Genomic DNA, 20,943 nt, shown 5'->3' on the forward strand with positions numbered 1-20,943 from the left:
GGTCTGACGCGCCTGACGCCCCCCCCCTTGTGGGCGTTGCCCCCCTCGTGAGGTTGCCGTTGGAGAGGCCTTCTTGAATGGAAAGAAACTATTTCCAAACATAGAGTTTTAAAGAAGAACTTGAGAATGAATGTATCTTCACAATTAGATTTGGCAAAAAGCAAAGAAGAAAAAAAAAAACCCAAAGGAGGTATATAGTGACTCCTAAAAGGCACTTAAGTTTCAAAGGTTAAAAAAAATCCTCTTACTTAATCCAGCTCATCAGCTCCACTGTGTCTGGGTCATAGAATTCTCTCAACTCCGAAAGCTCATCCATCATTTCTGGCCAGAACTGAAATTAAAAACAAAACAAAACAAAACAAAATCCACCCACACCCACAGCTGGCCCTGAGATTGAAACGAGCAAGGAGAAAGCACGTGTCCCTGGCCGAAGACATGGTGGCTGCAGCGCTGCCGCCGGCCCCCGGCGCGACTCGGCGGTCTCCGGGCCCGATCTGAGCGCGGCTGGCGGGGCTAGGGGTGCCGTCAGCGTCTGAAGACGAGCTTTTACTTACTCTCATAAAAACGCCCTCGCCTGTGCTGTTAATGTCTAGTGAGGCGTCCGCGTGGAGGTGACGGGCGATCGGGCGCCCCCGCGGGAGACAGAGCCGCAGAGCGTCCCCTCCTGCCTCCTAGTGCGGAGCCCTCGGCTCAGAGGACCTGACCTGACCAGCCGCAGCGCGGCAGAGGGACCGCCTGGCCCCGACTCCGCCCGGCCCCTCCCCCGAGCCACGTGCTGCTGGCATTTTCTGCCCTAGCGAGCGGGGTGGGTGCTGATGGGTGCTGACGCGGTCCCAGGCATGGCGGGCAGGAGGGCTGGGAGCAGGGCCTCTGGGAACGTCTGGCGCGTGTGGACGTCACATTCACGCCACTGGGGCAGGCCACGGACCTGCTGCCCAGGGCCGTGTGGGCACGAGGGGAGAGGCGGTCTGAGCCCCCGCACCTCGAGCCCAGCGTGCCTGTCTGCCCAACTCCGCGATCAAGGGAACGCTGTTTTGTCAAATGACAAGTGGGTGAAAAATCCAGGGTGTGTCCATACGTCCTCTGGAGAGCCCCAGGACGCATTCTGTCCACTGGAGCAGGAGGCCGGCCGCACGGCCGCTGCGCCTCGCAGTCGGCGAGCGCGCGGGACCCTCACCGCAGGCTGCCTGGCCCGCGCGCTTCGGCCCTCACTGTCCCGTCTCGGTGCCTCGTCCTTGGCCATTTTCCCTAACTCGCACCTGATCTCCTGGGAGGAGGATGGCAGAGCGGGTGTGATCGCTCAGCCCAGGTTCCAGAGACGTGACACGACTGGCCGAATGGCCCATTATTCCTGTTGATTTTGATAACCAATACAAACCAACTTTATAATGTGTTCTAACTCTTTTGGTATTAAACTCACGAAATCCGTGAATTCCGTGGGTATGAGGCACTGCTCTCGTTTGAAAGTTGCTGTTGTCGATTCTGAAGCTATTACAGTCTAGTAAGTTCTGCAGTGAACGCCTTAGGATAACGTGGGACGTGATGACCGAGCCAAGTGTTTCTAAACGACTGGCCACAGGTGCACGAGACTTCAGCGACCTCGCAAGCTGACCATCGTGAGGGAAATGCCACCGCCAGCTCTTGACTGCGGCGTCGAGACTGGCAAGAGCTTTTGCCTCCTAAGCAGGACGACCCCGAAGGGGCGCGGGAAACAGCTCCCCTGCAGCGCGCACCGGGCGCACGCGGACTCACCCCGTTCCCTGGCGGGGTGACCTCCAGCGCACGTCGTGCCCTCGCGCCCTGCGAGTTTACCTGACACGAGCCTCAGAGGCCGCGCCATCTAGACTGCGTCGCACGGGGCTCTCTCCGCTCGTCCTGTGCTGAGGACGCCAGGCTGGTGGCCTCTGGAAGTTTCTCCAGACACTAGCTCTGCCGCTCAGGGAATGTCGCCGCTACCCTGCTGCTGCTCCCGTGGTGGTTCTCACGGGGGCTCCCCCCCCCGCCCAGGGGACACTGTGCGATGCCTGGAGACATCTGGGATGGTCACAGCTGGGGGAGGTGCACTGGGCAGGTGCAGAGGGGGAGCCCTACGACAAGGAACCGTCTGGCCCACACAGTGGCACTGTCGCTCTGGGGCCTGCCCAGGCGTGAGCTTCCGGTCCCCGCTCCGGGCTGCACGGGACCCAGGTACTTCCTACGGCTCCCAGGGCACTGCACGTTGACAGCCACTGCTCCTGAGGGCAGTTTCTCTCTTCAACCATGTCCTTCCTCAGCTTTATCAAAGATGAGATTTAAGACCCCAAATAGCTTTAAAAAAAATCAGTAAAATTTCGAATAAGCAGCTGAGACGTGAAAGCGCTCAGCCCCCTCGCAGGGTCAGCGGGAGGCCTGCCGGCGTGACACTCCGAGGTGGGGCAGGGGCAGCGAGCTGCGACCCTCCTGCCAGCGGGCGGAGGGAAGGTCACCCGCTCACTGTGGCACCTGCACTCTGTGTGATCCTGGTGTTGCTTCTCGGATGTTAGAAGCTCCGTTTATTTACATTACGGTAGTAAAATGCCCAGGGGCAGCGTGGCGGGAATAACACGCCTCTGGTTCCCCTGGTGTCTGGCAGCTGACGCGGCCCTCTGCCTGCAACAGGAACGTCCTGATCGACAGGAACGTGACAGACGGAATATTTCGAAATACTGACAATAGAATCATCTAACATACTGATAATCAAACATTCTTTTTGGCCTAGACCTTTTGCTTCAAATAAAGTCTTACATGAAAATATAAGCAAATGAACCCAAGGCTGGCTGCTGTGGCCGCCCCTCAGACGCCCTCCCACAACGGGGCTACGCATGGCAGAGTTTGAAACCCACTGTTTCGACTTTAAACAGAATTTGGAGAAAAACATCTAAACTTAACACCACACGTAAGATTTCTTAAAAAAGAGACCCTGAGAGCTCACCAGGATACAGCAGCCTCAGCTACCTGCCCGGGTGGCAAGTCCAGACTCTGCGTAGCTAAGACGTGACAAGAGTCAAAGCAGCCGGGGCGACTGACGACCTGCATCTCGGAACTGAGCACAGCAGTGCCACTCCGGAGACGGGTCAGGCGACGTGTGGGGAACGTCACGGCTCCCTACCAAGACCGGACGACAGCGCGGCTCGTCTCCGCTGCACCTGCCCACGCGCGCCCAGCCCTACGAAGGTGGCGGTGAGCGCCTGGCGGGACGCGGAGGGACGTGCGCTCGCTCTCGCTTTGCTCGGCGCCTTTACTTCGTGAATGCTGTCTGCGAAGCAGATCAGTCCTGCAGTTGAAGCCGAACGCCAGCAGCGCACAGAGCGCACCGCGGCGGAGCGGCCCTGCTGCGACGGGCCGGAGACGGGGACGAGGAAGGCCTCTTACCTTGCAGCACAGGTAGAGCAGCGTCAGCACGGGCACGGAGTACCGCAGCGCCCACATCTGTGAGGGAAGACGTCACGTAGGGCACAAGGGTTTCCAACACTTCTGCCTTAGCTTTGCTTTGTAAAAATGTGACTTTTTTTAAACATCAGAAATCTAATTTAATGGAGCATGAGCCTCCAATATATCAAGCAACCGAGTCAGTGTAAGGGACATGAACGAGACATCTGTACACCCCACCATACTGCCGAGTGAGTGTACAGGGCAGGACACGCAACATGCCATCGCCACACACTCAGTAATTATTTTTAGGATGACACAGCACAATTACAATAGTGGATAATGGGATTATTGGTGACTTTTAATTTTTCTTTCTGTGCTTTTCAGTATTTCCAAATTCTGTAAAATGAGAACATCTAACTTATTGTCTGGGGGGAAAATGATTTAAAAAATAAAAAAATTAAAATTAAAAAGCAATTCCTTATAAAATCATAATTTTATGTATCAATTAACTATTTTTAGCTTCAAATTTCAGTATCCATTTTATCAGACAGCTAAAAAAACAGAACTGGTCTGAAAGAAATACTAAGAGCCATAAAAACAAAGTGGAAAACGGGGAGGCACTGACCGTCTTTGGGTTGTAAAGATGGATCAGCTTCAGAAGCAACTCCCACAGTTCAGGGCTGCACAAGCCGAAAGAGGCAAACACGCACATGTGTGATGTCCACAGGTACTTCATTCTGCGGGGCGGAGCACAGGTCAGCGAGGGCCGGCTGCGCGCACACCTGGGGCCCAAGTCCGCTGTGAAGGCTGCTGTTCTGTCCGGGATGGTCACATCTCACGGAAACCACACACAAACATCTGCCAAAGGGTTCTCTCTCGCTTTCACTGTCTTTTGAGAAGTGTCGTAAGTAAAAAATAGAGGAATGTTGGTAATTAGGAAAAACTACTTCTAAGTGAGATTTTGTCCTGGGAGAGGTCACCGTTTTATGGTGACCATAGTCGTTAATGACGATGACTGTAGTTCCCAGATTGTGCTGCTAACTTATGTCAGGCAAAGAGTGGTTAAATAAAAAAAGTCAGTCAGACAGACAGATTCACACAAAAATACCTCATTGTGCTCAATGCCAAGAACCCGAACAGAACGGTGTGCATCAGGTTGTAGGCTGTTTCTGGCTTCAGGCTGAGTGTGCGCCTCGCCACGCCACCCACGGGCCGGCCTGCGGGGTCACTGAAGAGAACAGCACGCACGCGAGGTTACGGCTGGACACACGACTTTACTTTAGTGAGGGCTTTTTAAGAGAAGATACGAAAAAATGCTTTCGTATATTTAGAAATGTATTACTTCCCTAAGATAAAATGAACCACCACGGATCATTTTATGAGGCTAAGTGTCATAACATAAATGCATTAATAATCAGGATAACTAAAATTTAACAAATTTCATTTTAAGTAAAAATTTAGAGTGACTTCAATCCTTTGAATTATGAGAATATAAAAAAAAAACCTAGGCAACCACCAGAACTATGAGATCTTGAAAGGTGTTTTGTAGGTTATCGGTATTTTTCGAGTGTTCACAGATAAGGACAAGTGGAAGTGTGCCCACAGGCGGGAACTCGGATCCCCCGCGAGCGACGACCGCACTGTGACCGACGGCCACGGCACCGCTGGCTCTCCCGGTCTGCAGACGGGGCGACGGGGCGCACGGCTCCCGGGCGTGCGGCTGGGACAGAGGCCCCCCCCCCGCGGGCGGTGTCCCCGCCACGTCCGCCGGCCCCGAGTGACCGCACGCCCGGCTGCCGAGCGCGGGCCCGCGAGCTGCGCGACGCGACCGCGCTGCCTCTGCCGCCTCGCCGAGCGGCGAGCGAGCGGACCTGAGGTTGCGGAAGGCGCCGGCCAGCGCCGCGGCCGCCGTGCCGCACAGGACGAGCACGTAGGCGTAGAAGAGCAGCGTGTCCGCCAGCCTCCCCAGCGTGTCCAGCGGCAGGAGGCCGAACGCCTCTTCACACAGGTACAGGTTCGCATCGAAATCCCTAGGGAACAAATGGAAAGGAAAGTATTAAATTTGAAACGAGATAAGTAAACCACAGCTTTTTCCTCAAAACGAGCCTGAAATAGTTGAAGGCACAATGGTAACTTAAGTTTTAAAGTCTCTGCTGATTTAAAATAAAAAAGCAAACAGATTTTATTTAAGAAAAAATGAAAAACGCAGGTTTTAAATTCAGTCATACCTTGTTGCTCCAAACCCAAACTTTGCCTTCAGAAATTTGAATATGTGCTCGTCGGACTTCAGGTTAAGAATTTTCTGTTGGGAGGGAAGAAACAGAAGTTGCCAGCAGAGCCTCACGCATGGCTTCCCGACGACCCCCTGAACACGCAGACTCCGCGTGCAGTTTCGCAGGAGAGTGTGTGAATGTTCACACCGGGTGTAAGAACCGAGCAATCCTAAAGCCAGGACTTCCAAGCTGCCTCGTTCCTTTTTTTGAGCAGAACCATTTTTTCAAACAATCTCACCCTTAAGTTCTATATGTAAGGTGGACAAGAGACTAGTTTTGGTTTCGTGGGAGGGAGGTGGCTGAAGCCCACCGAGCACAATTTGTTAGCTCGGAAACCTCGGATCGGCCCGCAAGGCCCGTCTGGCTTGGCGGGCTCTGTCTGAGACTCGGCTGTCCACCCCGGTGAGCAGACAAAAGCCGGTGTTTGGCATCAGTGATTATGCTTCTAATTCACATAATTTTACTTTTGACTTATGGCTTACAAAAATTTCTATAACAATCAGGGAAGAAATTGTATCAGAAGAAAAATGAAGCTAGAAGAGAAAAAAAGAGCCCAGAACTGAGGTTAGCACAGAAACGGTTCGGCAGAGGCGAGCTGCGTTCCAGCAGGGGCACGAGCATCTGGTCACACACGGCCACAGGGCCAAGACACAGCAGCTGCTCAGGAGACCCTGACCGTCCTGGGGAGGACACCTGACAGGTTTTCCCGTGGACATAGTAACAGCAGCAAAGGGCCTCGACCGTTTCTCCCAATTCCTCCCACTGCAGGTCACTGGCAGAACGGCAAGGGCAGCTCAGCTGCTAGTCTTTGCGGGGTCAAGACACTGGTCTGGGCGCACAGCGCCCCCTGCTGGCTCGCACAGGGCGCACACCCGGGCGTGCAGAGCCTCGGGGTGGGTGGACGCCCGGTCTTCCCGGTCTTGTGGAAATGCTGAGTGTCCGCTCAGATGAGGCCGTGACAGGCACTGAGCTGTGTGGCACCTCAGAGCCTAGTACAAAGGCCCAGAGAGGAGCGTCTAATGTGGCTGGCTGAGCAAAGTCTCTTTCTCCGTGACAGTCAACACACAGGAAGAGGGGCTGGCACTGTCATGCAGAAGGGGTCTGCCGGGCACACGCGGACGCGCCTTGCCCCTGGTGGCCTCACAGAAGGACACGGCCATTTCGTGAGTGATGTGCTTCCGACAGTGAGGGCGTTTGTTGTCGACTCGACCTGATAAAAATCAGGTCAGCTGATTTTTCCGGACCACCGTACAGAAAATAATCTCTAAAAAGTAAGATTTTTTAAATTTAGAGGAATACTTGTTTAATGCTTTTAAACTTGAGCTTCTAAAAAGTTTAAAACTCACTGAAAAGGTGAGTCCAAGGTAGAGCATGTTAAAGAGTGAAGAGAGATCAGTGACTAAAATCAAGAAAATGATCCCGTTACTGAAACAAAGTTAAGACGGACACTGTTTAAAATAAAACTGGTAACTTTAGTAACAATAAGTTAATGTCATTTTCTTAACTTACCTTAATAATGTTGTTGAGAAAAAGTGTCAAACAGAAAACCACAAATACATGTAACAATAGCTTCCCGAGCCTGTTAAGGAAGTTTCCAGTTTTCAGGTTTTTCTAGAAATTAAAAGAGTTCAGTTTTAACTCTTAAATTTTAACATAACTTCACAAACATTCAAGGTATAATTACTTAAGGATGTAAAACATTGGATCGTGCAACATATAGGGAAAATGCGAAATACAACCTGCTAATTTTCATGAGGTTACACTGTTTTAACATCTGAAATTTTCTATAAGTAAATGGCCCTTTAATAAGAATCTCCATAAAACGTGTCCTGTGTCCTAGCCCCCTTTTTAAGACTTTGGAACCAGAGTCTGGAGTCTGTGCTTAGGTGTTCAGCACACGCTGACCGGACAAACCTTCCCTCGTTTGCCCATGAAGTCACATATCACCATCACGTAGCTACACCGGGTAAGGAGAAGACCTGTCAGGACCAAACGGGCCACTGTGTTCCGCAACACGTACTTGCTTTCTCATAACCCTCAGGTAACTTTACGGATTACCGAATGTTATATCTAAAGATTTCAAATGAATGACATTCATTTATAATTAAGGTTAAAAGTACGAATGAGAACAAATGTTTTTGATAATCAACTAAAAGCCTGTTTCTAGAAATCTTCGTGACAGTCCATAGCAGCTCTCACTCAAAATACAGTAAGAAAAAGGATTTATTCTTGCCAAAGCAGAAAACGAAATGGCTTCTCGATATGAGTGTTTATGAGAAATGTTTCTCATATGCTTTTGAGAAAGAAGACAGGCTTTGTGACAGTACTAAAGAAAAACAGCTGACCCTTAAATCTTACATAAATTTTAGAAATTTTAAGTATTTAATAAAGCCAAAAGATCAGGTCAGTGCTTTTAAACATGACACCCTAGAAATGCCCTATTATTGCTGAAGGTATTTGTCTGGACTTTCGAGATCCTCAAAGGCGTCAATTTAATGCCTTAAAAAATCAGTGGTCCATGGCCACGCCACCCGGAACACGCCTGATCCCGTCTGAGATTGGAAGCTAAGCAGGGTCGGGCCTGGTTAGCACCTGGATGGGAGACCGCCTAGGAAGGCCAGGTGCTGCAGGCGTAAAAATAAAAATAAGGGGATGTAAGCTGACAAGGTCCTTGTGATCTGTGAGGTCGACCAAGGGTTGCCTCGCAAAAAAAAAAAAAAAAAATCCGTGGCGTGGCGTGTGGGGCAGGAGCTGCTACGCGGACGGGGACGAGGTGCCCGCGGCCGGGGGGCTGTGACGAGCACGTCCCCACAGGCAGCGCTGCTTATCCTTGAGCTCGTGCACGGAAGAAGTTTAAAAATTTCCTCTTTAATTTGAAATTTAAATCAATGGCATTTCATTAAGCATCTCTGGCTAATCCCTGAATTGAATCAAGATTCTAATTCTCTGAGAAATACTAAGTTTCACATCAAAGGGATGGCAGAAATGCTACCCCATGCCCTCCGACGAGAAGCACATACCGCCCTCGGTGCGCCACAAGCCACACGGTTGACCCTGGCTGGGGACACACACAGTCCTACCTGCAATTTTCTTGCAATTAACACCGAAAGGTTGAAACTGATCAGCAGTGACCCGAGAATCATGGAGTTAAAAAACTGCAGCGCGCAGACCAGGAGCAGGCCGGCCACCTGGATCCCATACAGCCAGGTCGCCTGCAACAGCCAGAGAGCAGACGGCGAAGCTCAGGTTACGAACACGCAGAAAACGCCCTCGGCCAAGACGCAGTCTAGAAGAGGAAACTAAAGCATGTACTACAGTCGACTTACCAAAACACTTAAGATTTTGTAACATCGGTTAAAGAGGAAAGGAGCAGAGATAGCAGGAAGCAAACGGGGGCATAGATACGTTCCGGAAAGAGGCCGGGCTCGCAGTCTTCGGCTTCCCTCTGAACGGTGACAGTTCCTGTCCGGCCAGCAGCATTTCATGGGCTCCGGTCACCACCTGTGCCCGCGCCGTGGGGCCGCATCGTGCATCGCTGCTCTTGAGCTGCGTGCGTGTCGATGCCCCGCCAGACAGAGCGCAGGGCCGCCTACCAGCCAGGCCCAGGCCCCCGGCGGGCACTTGGGCGGCACCGAGGACGCTGCTTCCGGCGTGAAGTCCACCTCCTGAAGGCACACGCTTCCTGACTTTTAGTTACTGAACGGAGTTGTGCAAGAATCACCACGGTCTGATTTTAAGATAGTCTCGTGCCCCCAAAGAACTCCCGCGCCCAGCAGCCCCCACTGCTCCTGCTCTCCCCGCTGCCCCAGGTCCCGCCAGACGCCAAGCGGCTCTCGTCTCTAGGCGGCCACATCCAGACACGCCGCTCGAAGGCGGCCGCGCCGCGTGGTCTCCGCTGCGTCCCGTTGCTGCCGGGTGGCAGTCCGTCGTGTGCGTGGCCGCGTTCGGCTCGCCGCCCGCCCTGGCTGCAGCGAACCACGCGCTGGAGCGTTTGGCACAAACGTCTGCTTCTCCCGGGCGTGCAGCGGGCAGGCGCAGCGCTGGCGCCCGCGGTGGCCCCTCGCTGACGTCGCAGCGAGCGCTAAGCTGCCCTGAAGGGGCTGCAGCACCGCAGGACCCCCAGCTGCGACCGGGAGAGCATGGCCCCGCTTGCTCACACCCTCGCCGGCGCTGGGCCGCCTGCCTCGCTTCTTCCTTTCTCTTTCTAAATGCCGGCCACCCAGGTGCACGCAAGGTGACGTCCCGCTGTGGTCTGGTCGTGACTCCCAGTGACCGGGGGTGCCGAGCATCTCTCCACGCGCCCATCGGCTCCGGGCCTTCCGTGGAGGCGTCCGCCCGGCCTCGCCCGCCCTGCGCGCCCCGGCAGCCCCCGCCCGGCAGGCGACTCGCGGAGTCCCCCTCCTGCGTGCGACCTCTCTCTTCACTTCTTGATGGCATTTTTTCACAGAGGAAAGTTTTTAATCCTGAGAAAGTCCGATTCCTCTACTTTGCGCTTCGGCGTCCCAGCGCAGAAGGCCCGGGCTCCACCGAGGTCACGGAGCGTCGCCCTCTCCTCTCTCGACGAGGTTTTCGGCCTCGGCGCACGGCCAGGTGTGCGGCCTGCTTTGCGGCCGCTGCTGCGCCCGGCAAGAGGATGGCGCCCCACTGAGGAAGGCGCCCCACTGCTCTCTGGCGTGGAGGCAGCCACTTATTCCTCACCATTTGTTGAAAAGATTATTTTCTCAACCATTATCTTCGCGCCCCGTTGAAAGTCCATCGACTACTGGTCTCCAGTCTCAGTTCTGTCCCATCGACGCCTGTCCTGCCGGCATCGCGCTCCTTGACCGCTGTGGCCGGGAAGGAAGCCCTGAAGTGGACGAGTGTCAGTCCCCCAGCGCTGTTCTCCTTTTGCATGCTCGTTCTGGCTATTCTGGGTCCCCTGAGTTTCCGTAAGGATTTGATGATCACCGCATCAGTTTCTGCACAACACGCACCTGGGATTCCGAGAGGAGCTGTGCTGAATCTGCAGGTTTGGGGGCGCTGACGTCTTAACAGGGAGTGTCCCAGCCCATGAAACTTTCAACAATGTTTTGCAGTTTTCAGAGCACACGTCTGTACTTCTCTGGTTCCATTTACACCTCAGCAGTTTATTCTTTTTGATGTTTTCCTTCTAGAAAGTATTTGTATGTTTGTCTCCTTTTCTATTAGGGTGTACATGTGTTTTTCATTGATTGGCAGGACCTCTGAGAATAACAACTCATTCACAAATATACTTTAAAAACTAAAGCATTGTTTTGTTTCCCTTGGCTTGGGTTATGGTGCCTTTTGATGCTGGCAGTTCTTTTCCTATTGGCTGGGCGTACTTCTAAAAAAAGGGCAGTTTGTATTCCAAGACTGCATACGTCTTACGTTCAGTCGAGATTGGTTAAATGTTACTATAAAAATGTTATAAAGTGCCACAGAAAACTTGTTACATACTCGTTTTTTTTTTTGAAAAAAAAAAAAAAAGAAAGGCAACGCACAGAAATACATTTTACAAGAGCTATCTCATATTTTAAAATTTAAGCCCTCTCTATAGGGCAGTGGTCCCCAACCTTTCTGAGCCAGGGACCGGTGCTCCTGAGAGTCTAACGCCTGATGGTCTGAGGCGGAGCTGTGGGGTGACGCCAGTGCTGGGGAGCAGCTGCGGGCACAGCTTCGCTCGCTCGCCCGCCGCTCACCTCCTGCTGCGCGGCCCTCTTCCTAACGGGCCACAGACCGGCACCCGTCCGTGGCCCAGGGGTCGGGGACCCCTGCCATAAAGGATATTCGCGATCTAAATAAATCCATCTTTTAATGTCAGGTAAGCAGGACAAAAGTTTAGATGGCTGAACTGGGCTGCGCGCCTCCTCGGCTCCAAACTGTATTTACACGGGAGCCGAGCAGGTGCGTGCGCTGGGTGCCGCGCTCACCTTGGTGGCCGGCAGCATGTCCAGGGAGTCCAGGGAGAACAGCGCCAGCGCCTGCACCAGCATCATAAACTGATTAAACTGCCACGCCAGGCTGAAGAGAAAGGTCGAGACGAAAATGGCGAGAAGTGTCAGCCTCTGTGGAAAGAAAACCTTCGCATCATTTCCATGTCGCTGGTAATAAAAAGCCTCACAGACGAGTTTGCTCAAGAGCAGCCGGGATCTAACCAAACAGAAAAGCCATAAACTGTCACTCTGAAAACGCCTGCACTTGTTATTGAAGCTCTAAATAGCCTAAAGTGACACTTGGCATGTCAACATTCACATACGGAATCTGTGCCCGCACCGGGATGGGGGCGACGGCGCACCAGATCCCTCTCAAAAGCAAAGGCTCAGGAATTCTGACAGCTTCGCAGAGACTGCCTGTGGGTCTGCTGCAACTACTTAAGGGCAGATCATGTAGAGTACATTTTCAACAACAGAAATGAAAACATTTTCTTTGCAAAGGAGGAACAGGCTCAGGAAAAGACGACTTCCTTCGACTCAAGCTGAAAACTGGCCGTGGAACGAGAACAGCGCGCGTCTGCCGTTTCCTGAAGCTTCTGAGGCAAAACTGGAGGATTGGAAGGCACAGGAAGCACTATAAGAACTCACCTCAGAACGAGGCTGTAAGTTTGGTCTCAGGAAGTACGTCACCGCGGCCACCTGGATCGCGAAGAACGGCAGCGCCCAGTTCTCCCTCAGCGGCACGGTGAACTCCACCCTCGTCGTGTCCGTTCTGCACGGGGAGGGCCCGGTGAGCAAAGCCCCGCCGTCGCCGGGCGGCACGGGGACTCCAGCGTGAGCGGCCTCGGATCCCGGGTACGGTTCTCAGCAGTGATGCGTCCCCCTCATCGCCACCCCCATGACATGAGACGGGGCAGCCTGTCCACAGCCACGCGGCCGGCTGGGTGGCAGATCGGGGCTCACGCCGAGGAGGCCTCGTGCCGACGCCCCGCGCTGTGGCTCTAACCAGTGTCCTGTGCCCCCCGTGGCCCGAGCACTGTCCACTTGAGCCTTAAATTTGTCGCTAGCTCCTCGCCTCCCTGGAACGTGAGCCCTCGAGGACAGGTATAGTTACGTGCCACCTCCACACGCCCAGGACCAAGGAGCCCCCTGCCAGCTGGCAAACGAACGTCTTTTACTCCCTCTTCACACGGACGGTCGACGGGACCTGCCTTTGCCCCTCGCAGCTACGCTGGATTCAAACAGTAAAAGGCAGCGTGGCAGAGCCGTCTCGTGCCCCACGTTTGAATTCTGACCACGATCTAGCTGTGTATCTATTTATATAAATATATGTGCCTGTATGCGCGCGCGCGCACACACACACACACACACCTTAATGTTTTAAGTTAACCTTTTAAGCTTGAACTTCCTCAACTCTAGGATGGTGATAACAGAACCTCCTCTTCGGGGTTGTTAAAAGAATACACGTAAAGCATTATGTAACGTGCTTGGCATACAGTAAGCACTCGCTGAGGTTACAATAAAAAGTAATTTGTTTAGGGTTATAAAATGGAGTCAACATTAGAACTTGTGTTCAAGGCTCTTGCTTAGCAGTGGCTGCCGACTGCAGGGCAGGCATAAATCAGTCCATCTTGAATGTTTATAAAAAATGCTATCTCATAACGCCCTGGTATTTAGAAGTTGATAATAGGTGATTAAATAACGTAAGAACTTCCTTGCATGTACGCGGTGCTTTGTGCTCTGCTAATCATGAGCTGCACTCACCCCGTGAAGGCTGACAGTGAAGACATCATTAAACCGCTTCATGAGCTGAGCTACGGGGCCAGAGAAGGACCGGTCACCCTGCGAACTGGTGACGGAACCGGGCTATCGTGGGAGACTCTCCTGGCTCCCCCTGTCCCCAGCTGGGAACACACGGGAGGGCTTTCTGCCTTACTCAGCGAGACAAACGCCAGTGCTGAGCCGACCGAGGACACTCCACACGACGAGCGTGGCAGGACCGCGTCTATGAGCTGCAAGCTAAGTAACTGCATCTCTGCTGAGGGAGGAAGGCGGCCCGACTGCAACTCACCTGTTAGTGACGTACCAGACAGCTGCGAGGAGCCCTGACAGCCACGTGCCGCTGAGGAGCCAGCTGGTTGTGTAAAGGGCTGTGACATAGATGGCTTGGAGTCCAAATAAGGTGTAAATATAAAAATAAACTGGCTCCAAATATTTCTGTAACAGGGAATCATAAAAGGTATTTGTTACGGAAGCCCTGACCTTTCTGCCTGCCATTTAAAAACTGACAGCCGACAGTCCATACTCAGAAGCCTGACGTTAACCCCAAGCCCGTGCCAACAGCACCCTCCCCCACGCACGTGGCCGAGGCCGCCCCAGCACAGCGGGGGCCGGTCCTGCGACACTGGCTCCTGCCTGGTTCTGTCCAGCTCTACCTTACTCACATGAGAAGGGGTCCCTGTGATTTGCTAATTTCCTAATGTTTTTTATTTCAAAGACACGTGAGGAGTGTTTACATTGAAAATATTTATCACTTCTACACTGCAAACATATATAAGCCAGGAAGCTTCTATCTGTTCAAAATATCTTATAAAACATAAGTAAAAAGCAAACCCCACAATATTCATGAAGAGAATTTAGGGTACTGCTGCTTTTACACCAAGCCAGCTGAACATCAGAACAACACATGCGAAACTTTCCACTTAAAATGGCAGATTTTGACTTTCATCTTCTATGAACAACTCAATGTCACCGAGCACAACGTACCTGTATGGGTAGAACTCTATATAAAATACTGAGAAAAACCTCCTGGTATATATTCATTCGTTGAAGGAGGTTAATTGTCCTCATAGATTCAGTTTTGTTATCATACATTAAGCCATGAAAACCTAAGGTCGATATTTGAAAAATCAGGAAAAAATGATTACAATTAGAATCATTCATTTGAAGTATTCAGTCTTCAGTACTGCAGAGAACATGCTCCTGCCGTGGAGGCCGTGACACCCTCCAGCAGGCTTCTCACCAGGCAGAGAACCCAGCCCCGGGGCGCCTCGCCTCTCAGTGGGTCAGTGGGTCAGTGGGGGTCGGACAGAAAAAGCATCAGATGGCACCCTGGGGCTCCAGCAAACCGGAGAGTGGAGAACTCTGATAGGTGACTCAGCGTTTTCAACAAAGTTACAAGAAAAAAAAAAAAAAGGAAAGGAATCTCTAGATTAAAAGAAACACTTAAAGAGACACAGCAAATGACAACGTACGGGTTTGTGGATCCAAAAACTGTACTAAAAATCTGTAAGACAGTCAGGAGACTCCAGCAGTGACTGGATATTTGATAGTACACAATTTTTTTCTTTCTCTTTTTTTACTTTTAAATTGTGAAATTAAATATCTCAAATTTAGGCATTAGGTATTACTCTTTTAAAAAAGATTTTTGTTAAAATACAGCTATGATACAATACTGTGATAGTTTCGGGTATGCAGCTTAGTTTTTCAACGTTCATAGTCCTAAAGTGACGGCCATGACAGCCGTCTCGGATGGTAAGTGATTTCCGCACTGCGTTTAAGTGTGATGACGTGGCATGCTCATACAAGACAGCTGCCGTCCTGCAGACACGCTGATATCCGCGCACGAAGCCGTATGGCGTCCTAGAGTTACTGTGGTCACCGGCTGGGGGCAGGGAGGGGTGGCCAGGCGACGGGGCCAGTCATGAGCTGGTAAGTGCTGCAGAGGGGTGACGGATGTGTGGAAACCCGTTACAGGGCTCTCCGTCTACCTTATTATTATTATTTTTTAAATGTCTGGACTTTTCTAAAAGAAAAATCTCAACAAATGACTTCAGTGAGCTGAGGGCGCAGTGACACCTGAGGAGAAGACGCCTGCTCGCCCTCACGGGGTTCCTCACTCAGCACTCTTGGCGCCTTGACGTCTGGGCCCCACAGCTCTTTGTTGTGGGGACTGTCCTGTGCTTTGCAGGATGTTCAGCAGCTAAATCCCAGTAGTGCATTCTCCCCCTCCCCCGACTGTGACAACCGAAAACATCTCCGGATATTCTGGCTGTCCCCTAGGGACACGCCTGCCCTGAGCAGGAAGCGCTGCCTTCGGGGTGCCGGAGAAGCAGCTGTGATCCTGAGAACCGCTCGGGACGCTGAGGCTCGCTGTTCACAGCAGCCATGGTCCGCGGAGCTGCAGTGCCCAGCGCCGACGGACTCAGCGACATCGAACTAGCAGGGAATACGCACCCCCGATCAGACGTTTTTATCAACCGATCAGTGCGTGACCGTGATTTATGTGCGTTTCCCACATACGGTCGGTTCATGAACGCCAGCTCACACTGGAGGAAGCTCATGGAACATGCGTGTTTGCTCCGTGTGCCTCCATCATGGCCTTCTGTCTCTCGGGACACGAGACAGCACTCTGAGTGACTGAAAGCGCTATGAATACTGCTCTGGGGGCGACGAATTTTAGCAAGTGGGCAAGTTAGCAGATATGGAATCCACGAATAACTGCGTGAAGAAAAACATCAACGCTTATCCCGCCTCTCGTATCAACTGTACCTCAGGGCGATCAAACAGCTGATGAGAAAAAGGTTTTCTACATAGCAGAGTTCCTGCTAATAACGACAGGAACAACGACAGAATTAAAATGTCCCTTCTGTCACTCTGCTGAAATAATGGATACAGGCAACGATCATCAAACGGCTGCTAAAACCCTCAAGTTTTGGCTTATGAGTAATTAATCTTATTATGGGTAAATCTGGCTCTCTACACTGAAACCAACTGATTAATTTTTACGGCAGGAAAAGAAAGATAACCTAAATCTCCTGTCTCTCAGTGTAATAGAAACGGAAGCGCCGAGTGGCAGCTATGACGACTCCCTGCCCCAAATCTGCCTGCACGCAGGCGTCGTGTCCTGTCAGGCGCATCGTGCGCATCACTCAGGGAGACCCTTTCTGGGGCTTCCATGAGCTGGAGCAAAGCTAAGGAGTGTGGGCTCTACACCTCTGAGAAACGGAAATAGGGGGAAACGGCACCTGTGAAATAAAGGACTGTGTGAGCACTGGGGACCGCCCCGATGTTCGTCTGCAGCGCCAAGTGCCTCTGCTTAAACAATGTGCCTTTGAGCTGCAAAGCCCTCTTCCCCAATGATTATGGGAAAAATCAGCAGGAAAACCAAGCGACTGCAGACAGATTAATTTTGGGTCAGAGTAGGGCTGAGAGGCAAGGAGAGGGGCAGTATATAAAGCGTTGCCTAGCTTTTTACAGAGCAAAACATTTTCATGGATTGACTTTGTGAACGAGGAAAGACACACAAGTTCAAAGAAAAGACTGTGCAAGTTATAGGAAAGATTTAACATGCTTTGGTGCACAAGCATTTGTGGGCCGAGACTCTGACAGGATGCGGTCGGGCCCGGGACAGCACAGAGCGCGCGTACCTTGCGTGAGGGTTGGCGCCTGCAGCATCTGCTTGTAGTACGAGTAATACAGTCCACACTCTGTTCGGAAGGAGATCTCTCGCTCCACTTCCTGAAATGAAGTGAGGGCTATGAGTTCACGTGACCTAGTTTTGTTTAGATGTCTGTCACTATAGAAACAGGACGCAGAACTCCAACTTAAAAGGAAAAACAGCTCTGAACATATAGTCTCAAGAAATCTTGGCTAATAAAAACAACACAGGGCCGATAATTGTAGAAACTGGGTGTATATTAAGGGGTTTATTATACTATTCTCGACTTTTGTGGATACTTAAAATTTTCCGTAACAAACCGTTTTTTAAAATGGAGTTATCTAGTTCCATTTAAGTTGATTTTTTAGCGTTAACATTTTTCTTTTATTTCACGCAAATGAAAATTTAAAAAAAACCCACCATTTTTATAATATTAGTGAGAAACAATATAGGATCAGTACAAAAATATCTCCCAAATAAAAAGAACTGTAGCTGCTTTAGACACCTGCCTACTAGAGGAACAGTTTTCTCTTTGTGGAAGGAGCAGGAGGCGTTCCCGGGGAGGGGCTGGCCTCGCAGGTGTGGGCTTCACTCGGAGGCGGGAAGACGCTCAGGGAGGAAAATGGACGCAAGGAGCTTAAACTGCTTTCACGTAAATGCTGCACTTAGAAGAACCGAAGTGTAAAGCCATAGCTATTGTCAACTTGGTTGCTGGATGCTTTCATAAAATTTAAAATGTTAACGTAAAATATGCAGGCAACTGGTAATGCGGATGGGGAGGTCTTTCTGGAATAATCCTGTTAACACTCTTAGAGCCTGCATTTCACATATAAATAAAAACAGTGTCAACGCGCAAAGAATTATAATCCAAGCCGTCACAGATCCCTTCACGCCAGTGCCAAAGGTCGGGGTCCTGGAGCCTGCGACGCGCCGTCCCACAGGGGCCCCCTCCTGCGCCCCCTCCTGCTCCGGCAGCCCCACGCTCCGCAGAGCCGGCGTCGCGGGGAGCACGCCGCACGCCGCGCGTCCGACCGCAGCCGATACACTCCCAGCGCATCTGTGTTTTTTCCTACCACCGACTCTTTCAAATAGTAATAAATATTTCATTAAAAGAACCATTTATGCTATTTATCATCAGACTTGGCGATTACTTCTTACACCCTTTAACTATTTTTCCTATCTTTAAAAAAAAGTATTATAAATCAATTCATGAATAAAGCACTGAGGAAATACTCAATTACCTAAGAGCATAAACATGCAATTATTGACCTTGAAAAAACAAACTATTATGTTCTATCGCTGTTAACTCTTAAAAATAAAGGAGAGGAGGTGTGGGCAGCAAATCTTAAATAATGAGCTTCCTTTCGTAGAAAACAAGTCTATCCTGGAAAAATCAAACATTACAAAAACGAAAAAAGGCCGAGTCGGGGTCTAAATTCACTGTGGTCAGCACATTGCTCCACGGAAGGGCCGCTGTGGGGGCGACAGGACGAGCGGCTGTGGCTTCCGTGTCCCCGGCCGCAGCGACCCCGCGCGGTCAGCTGACCCGCGCCCTCAGCCTCGGGGGGAGGCGGCTCTCCTGCCTTTGAGAGCATCGACCTGAGCTGGTGTCGCCCCCTCTAGGTACAAACTCCTATGTGGTGAAGTAACGACAGAGGCCATGAACTGACGTTAACTGAGCAAATATTAGCTTTCCTCGGTGCAAAAAGAAAAACCCCATTAAGCTTAATTACATTCCTTTTCTTCCCTCCAGCTGCCCTGAAGCGCCCCAAGCGCGGCCGCCCCCAGTGGAACCTTCTATCGCCAACCCTGTACCCCGAGTCAGCCCGGAGACCCGCGGCAGCCACGCGCCCGTGGGGGCCTCACGGCCGGCACGGTTCTGGGGGGGGGGGGCTGACCCCGCGAAGGCGGGGAGGGGCGCGCACCGCGCCGAGCGCCAGCGCCAGCGGCACAAAGCGCCGGGCGCCGCCCCCGCCGCGCGCGCCCAGACTGTGCGAAGGACGGAGGGTCCCACTTAGCGAACACGCGTTCGAACGCGGTGGATCGGCGACCCGGCACCAGCTGCACGGAGCCCGACGCTGCACTTCGTCAGACAGACACTGGCACGCTTCACAGCTGCTTCCCGCTAGGAGGACATCCGCCTGGCTCAGGCAAACGCTCTTCCAGGTTCACAGCCGTTTACGCCTCGCCGCGTGGACTGCGCCAGCGGCAACGCCCCGCGGCCGCGGCCCGCGCTGGGGGGCCGTGTGGCGCGTGAACGCGCCTTCCCCACACATGGGAGAGAGAAGTGGGAAGACAAAGGCACTGCGCTTTTCGGGACCTGCGCGGCCAGCCATCAAGCAGCAGCTTGTATAGGAACTCAGCAGATGTACCAGCAGGAAAAGGCATCGAGAGGAAAGCGACCGCGCACGGTGCGTGACATGCGCCCTCGGCAACACCAAAGGCATCCGGCCCTTGTCAACAAATGACAGCAAACGTGCAAAGGAAGCATGTCATCGGTTTTTAAGATCTCCCGTAAATGAGTCCCGCTTTTACAAAGTGCCCCCCCCCATCACTAGGCTGCGGATAGCGGGGAAGCCATGGGAAGATTAACTTTATAAATGGGATGGGTCGCGCTGGGCTGACAAATCGCCTCGCCAAGAAGGCAGCTCAGAGGACAGCCCCGCTCACAGCTCCGCCCTGGGAACCTCGCCTGCGGCTCACGCCGATGGCTCGTGCAGTTTTCTGGCTGCTCGAACCCACGTCCCTCTGTCAGGATGAATGATTCCCGCCCCCGAGCTGACTGGAGCTGTGAGAGTGACAGTTGCCAGGCTGGGAAGGGGCTCGGACTACTGCTGAAGTGACAGTTTCTCCACTGGGCTGACACCGAGGCCGCCGTCGGCGCTGGTGCTGCCGTAGTGACCTCTCTGAGCACTGGCCTCGTTTGTCCTGGAGACCCCGTGCTTCGTGTGAGCGTCCAATGAGCGGACATACTGATTCCGTAATAGCAAATAACTAAGAGCCGAACAGTGGCAAATGTCAGCATAAGGAAAAAAAGACCAAAAATTGAGCAGCTCAAGTGCTTTTAGCCAAACGAGAATTAACTTTATCATTGAATATCCGTTCGTTGGAGAGATAAAAAGCTCTAAAAATGTCGCCCTTGATCCCAAGGGGTTCATGTTTCAATGAAAAGAATAATGCAATTAATAAGGAAAGACAGTTATCAGTCAGAAGGCACGAGCAGCCTCTGCCTGAATAGTAAACTAGCCGCCCCTGGATTCTGGGCTTCTATGGGTGTCTTCCTCCAGTCCATCCACTTCATTCGTTAATGACATCATTCATTCATTCAATGACTACCTCCCGACCTACACGTGACAAGCACTCTGCTGAGAGATTCACAGGGAACAAAAGAGACACGAACCTCTGCCTTCACGGAATTCACCGTCTAAGTAGACAAGTAAAATACAACGCGTGCGGCCGAGGGGGCCAGGGAGGGAAGGGCGCGGCGTGGTGCTGTTGAGTGACCGCTGGGCGGGGACCTAGAGGTGAGGCCGTGAGCCACGGACGAGAGCCTGCCGGGCGGACAGTGGCGCACGGCAGCCCGGAGGACGCGAAGCGGCACGCGGTCCGTGTGGAGGGAGGAAGGGCGGCTGATAAGGTCAGGGAGGCTGTCTGCCCTCGAACTTCCTGTTCTCGTCCCTTCCCTATGACACGCGCCCTTCCCCCCATTTGCCTGGTTCACCCCTCTCTCCCTTCGGGTCTCGCTGACCATTGCGTCCTCTGGAAAACCTTCCGTGATCTAAAACCGGGCAGGCCCCCTGTTGCGTGCCCCCACAATGCCGTCCCACCCACCACAGTGCTGACTCCAAGCACTGCGACTCGCGGGTGGGCGCCTCCCAGGCGGGGCCTGTCTCACCCGGCGGTGTTG

At 52.3% G+C, this 20,943-nt stretch overlaps 1 protein-coding gene and 1 pseudogene across 5 annotated transcripts in view; one reads left to right on the top strand and one right to left on the bottom strand.

Moving 5' to 3' along the window:
• Window positions 1-20,943, bottom strand: part of DPY19L3 (dpy-19 like C-mannosyltransferase 3) — a 36,189-nt gene that overhangs the window by 10,939 nt on the left and 4,307 nt on the right. For all 5 annotated transcript variants that reach the window (XM_036231201.1, XM_036231200.1, XM_036231202.1 and 2 more), the window contains exons 4-16: window positions 17,026-17,116; window positions 14,363-14,484; window positions 13,668-13,813; window positions 12,245-12,368; window positions 11,594-11,728; window positions 8,744-8,875; window positions 7,173-7,274; window positions 5,619-5,692; window positions 5,262-5,420; window positions 4,499-4,618; window positions 4,016-4,127; window positions 3,391-3,447; window positions 249-331 (exon numbers count right to left, since the gene is read on the bottom strand). In XM_036231201.1, coding sequence (XP_036087094.1) covers window positions 249-331; window positions 3,391-3,447; window positions 4,016-4,127; window positions 4,499-4,618; window positions 5,262-5,420; window positions 5,619-5,692; window positions 7,173-7,274; window positions 8,744-8,875; window positions 11,594-11,728; window positions 12,245-12,368; window positions 13,668-13,813; window positions 14,363-14,484; window positions 17,026-17,116 — 1,457 coding nt within the window. The remainder of the gene's footprint in view (window positions 1-248; window positions 332-3,390; window positions 3,448-4,015; window positions 4,128-4,498; window positions 4,619-5,261; window positions 5,421-5,618; window positions 5,693-7,172; window positions 7,275-8,743; window positions 8,876-11,593; window positions 11,729-12,244; window positions 12,369-13,667; window positions 13,814-14,362; window positions 14,485-17,025; window positions 17,117-20,943) is intronic.
• On the top strand, window positions 8,178-8,296 carry LOC118611903 (annotated as a pseudogene).

The sequence above is a fragment of the Rousettus aegyptiacus genome, unplaced genomic scaffold (assembly GCF_014176215.1).
Source record: "Rousettus aegyptiacus isolate mRouAeg1 unplaced genomic scaffold, mRouAeg1.p scaffold_m13_p_14, whole genome shotgun sequence".
Lineage (NCBI taxonomy): Eukaryota > Metazoa > Chordata > Mammalia > Chiroptera > Pteropodidae > Rousettus > Rousettus aegyptiacus.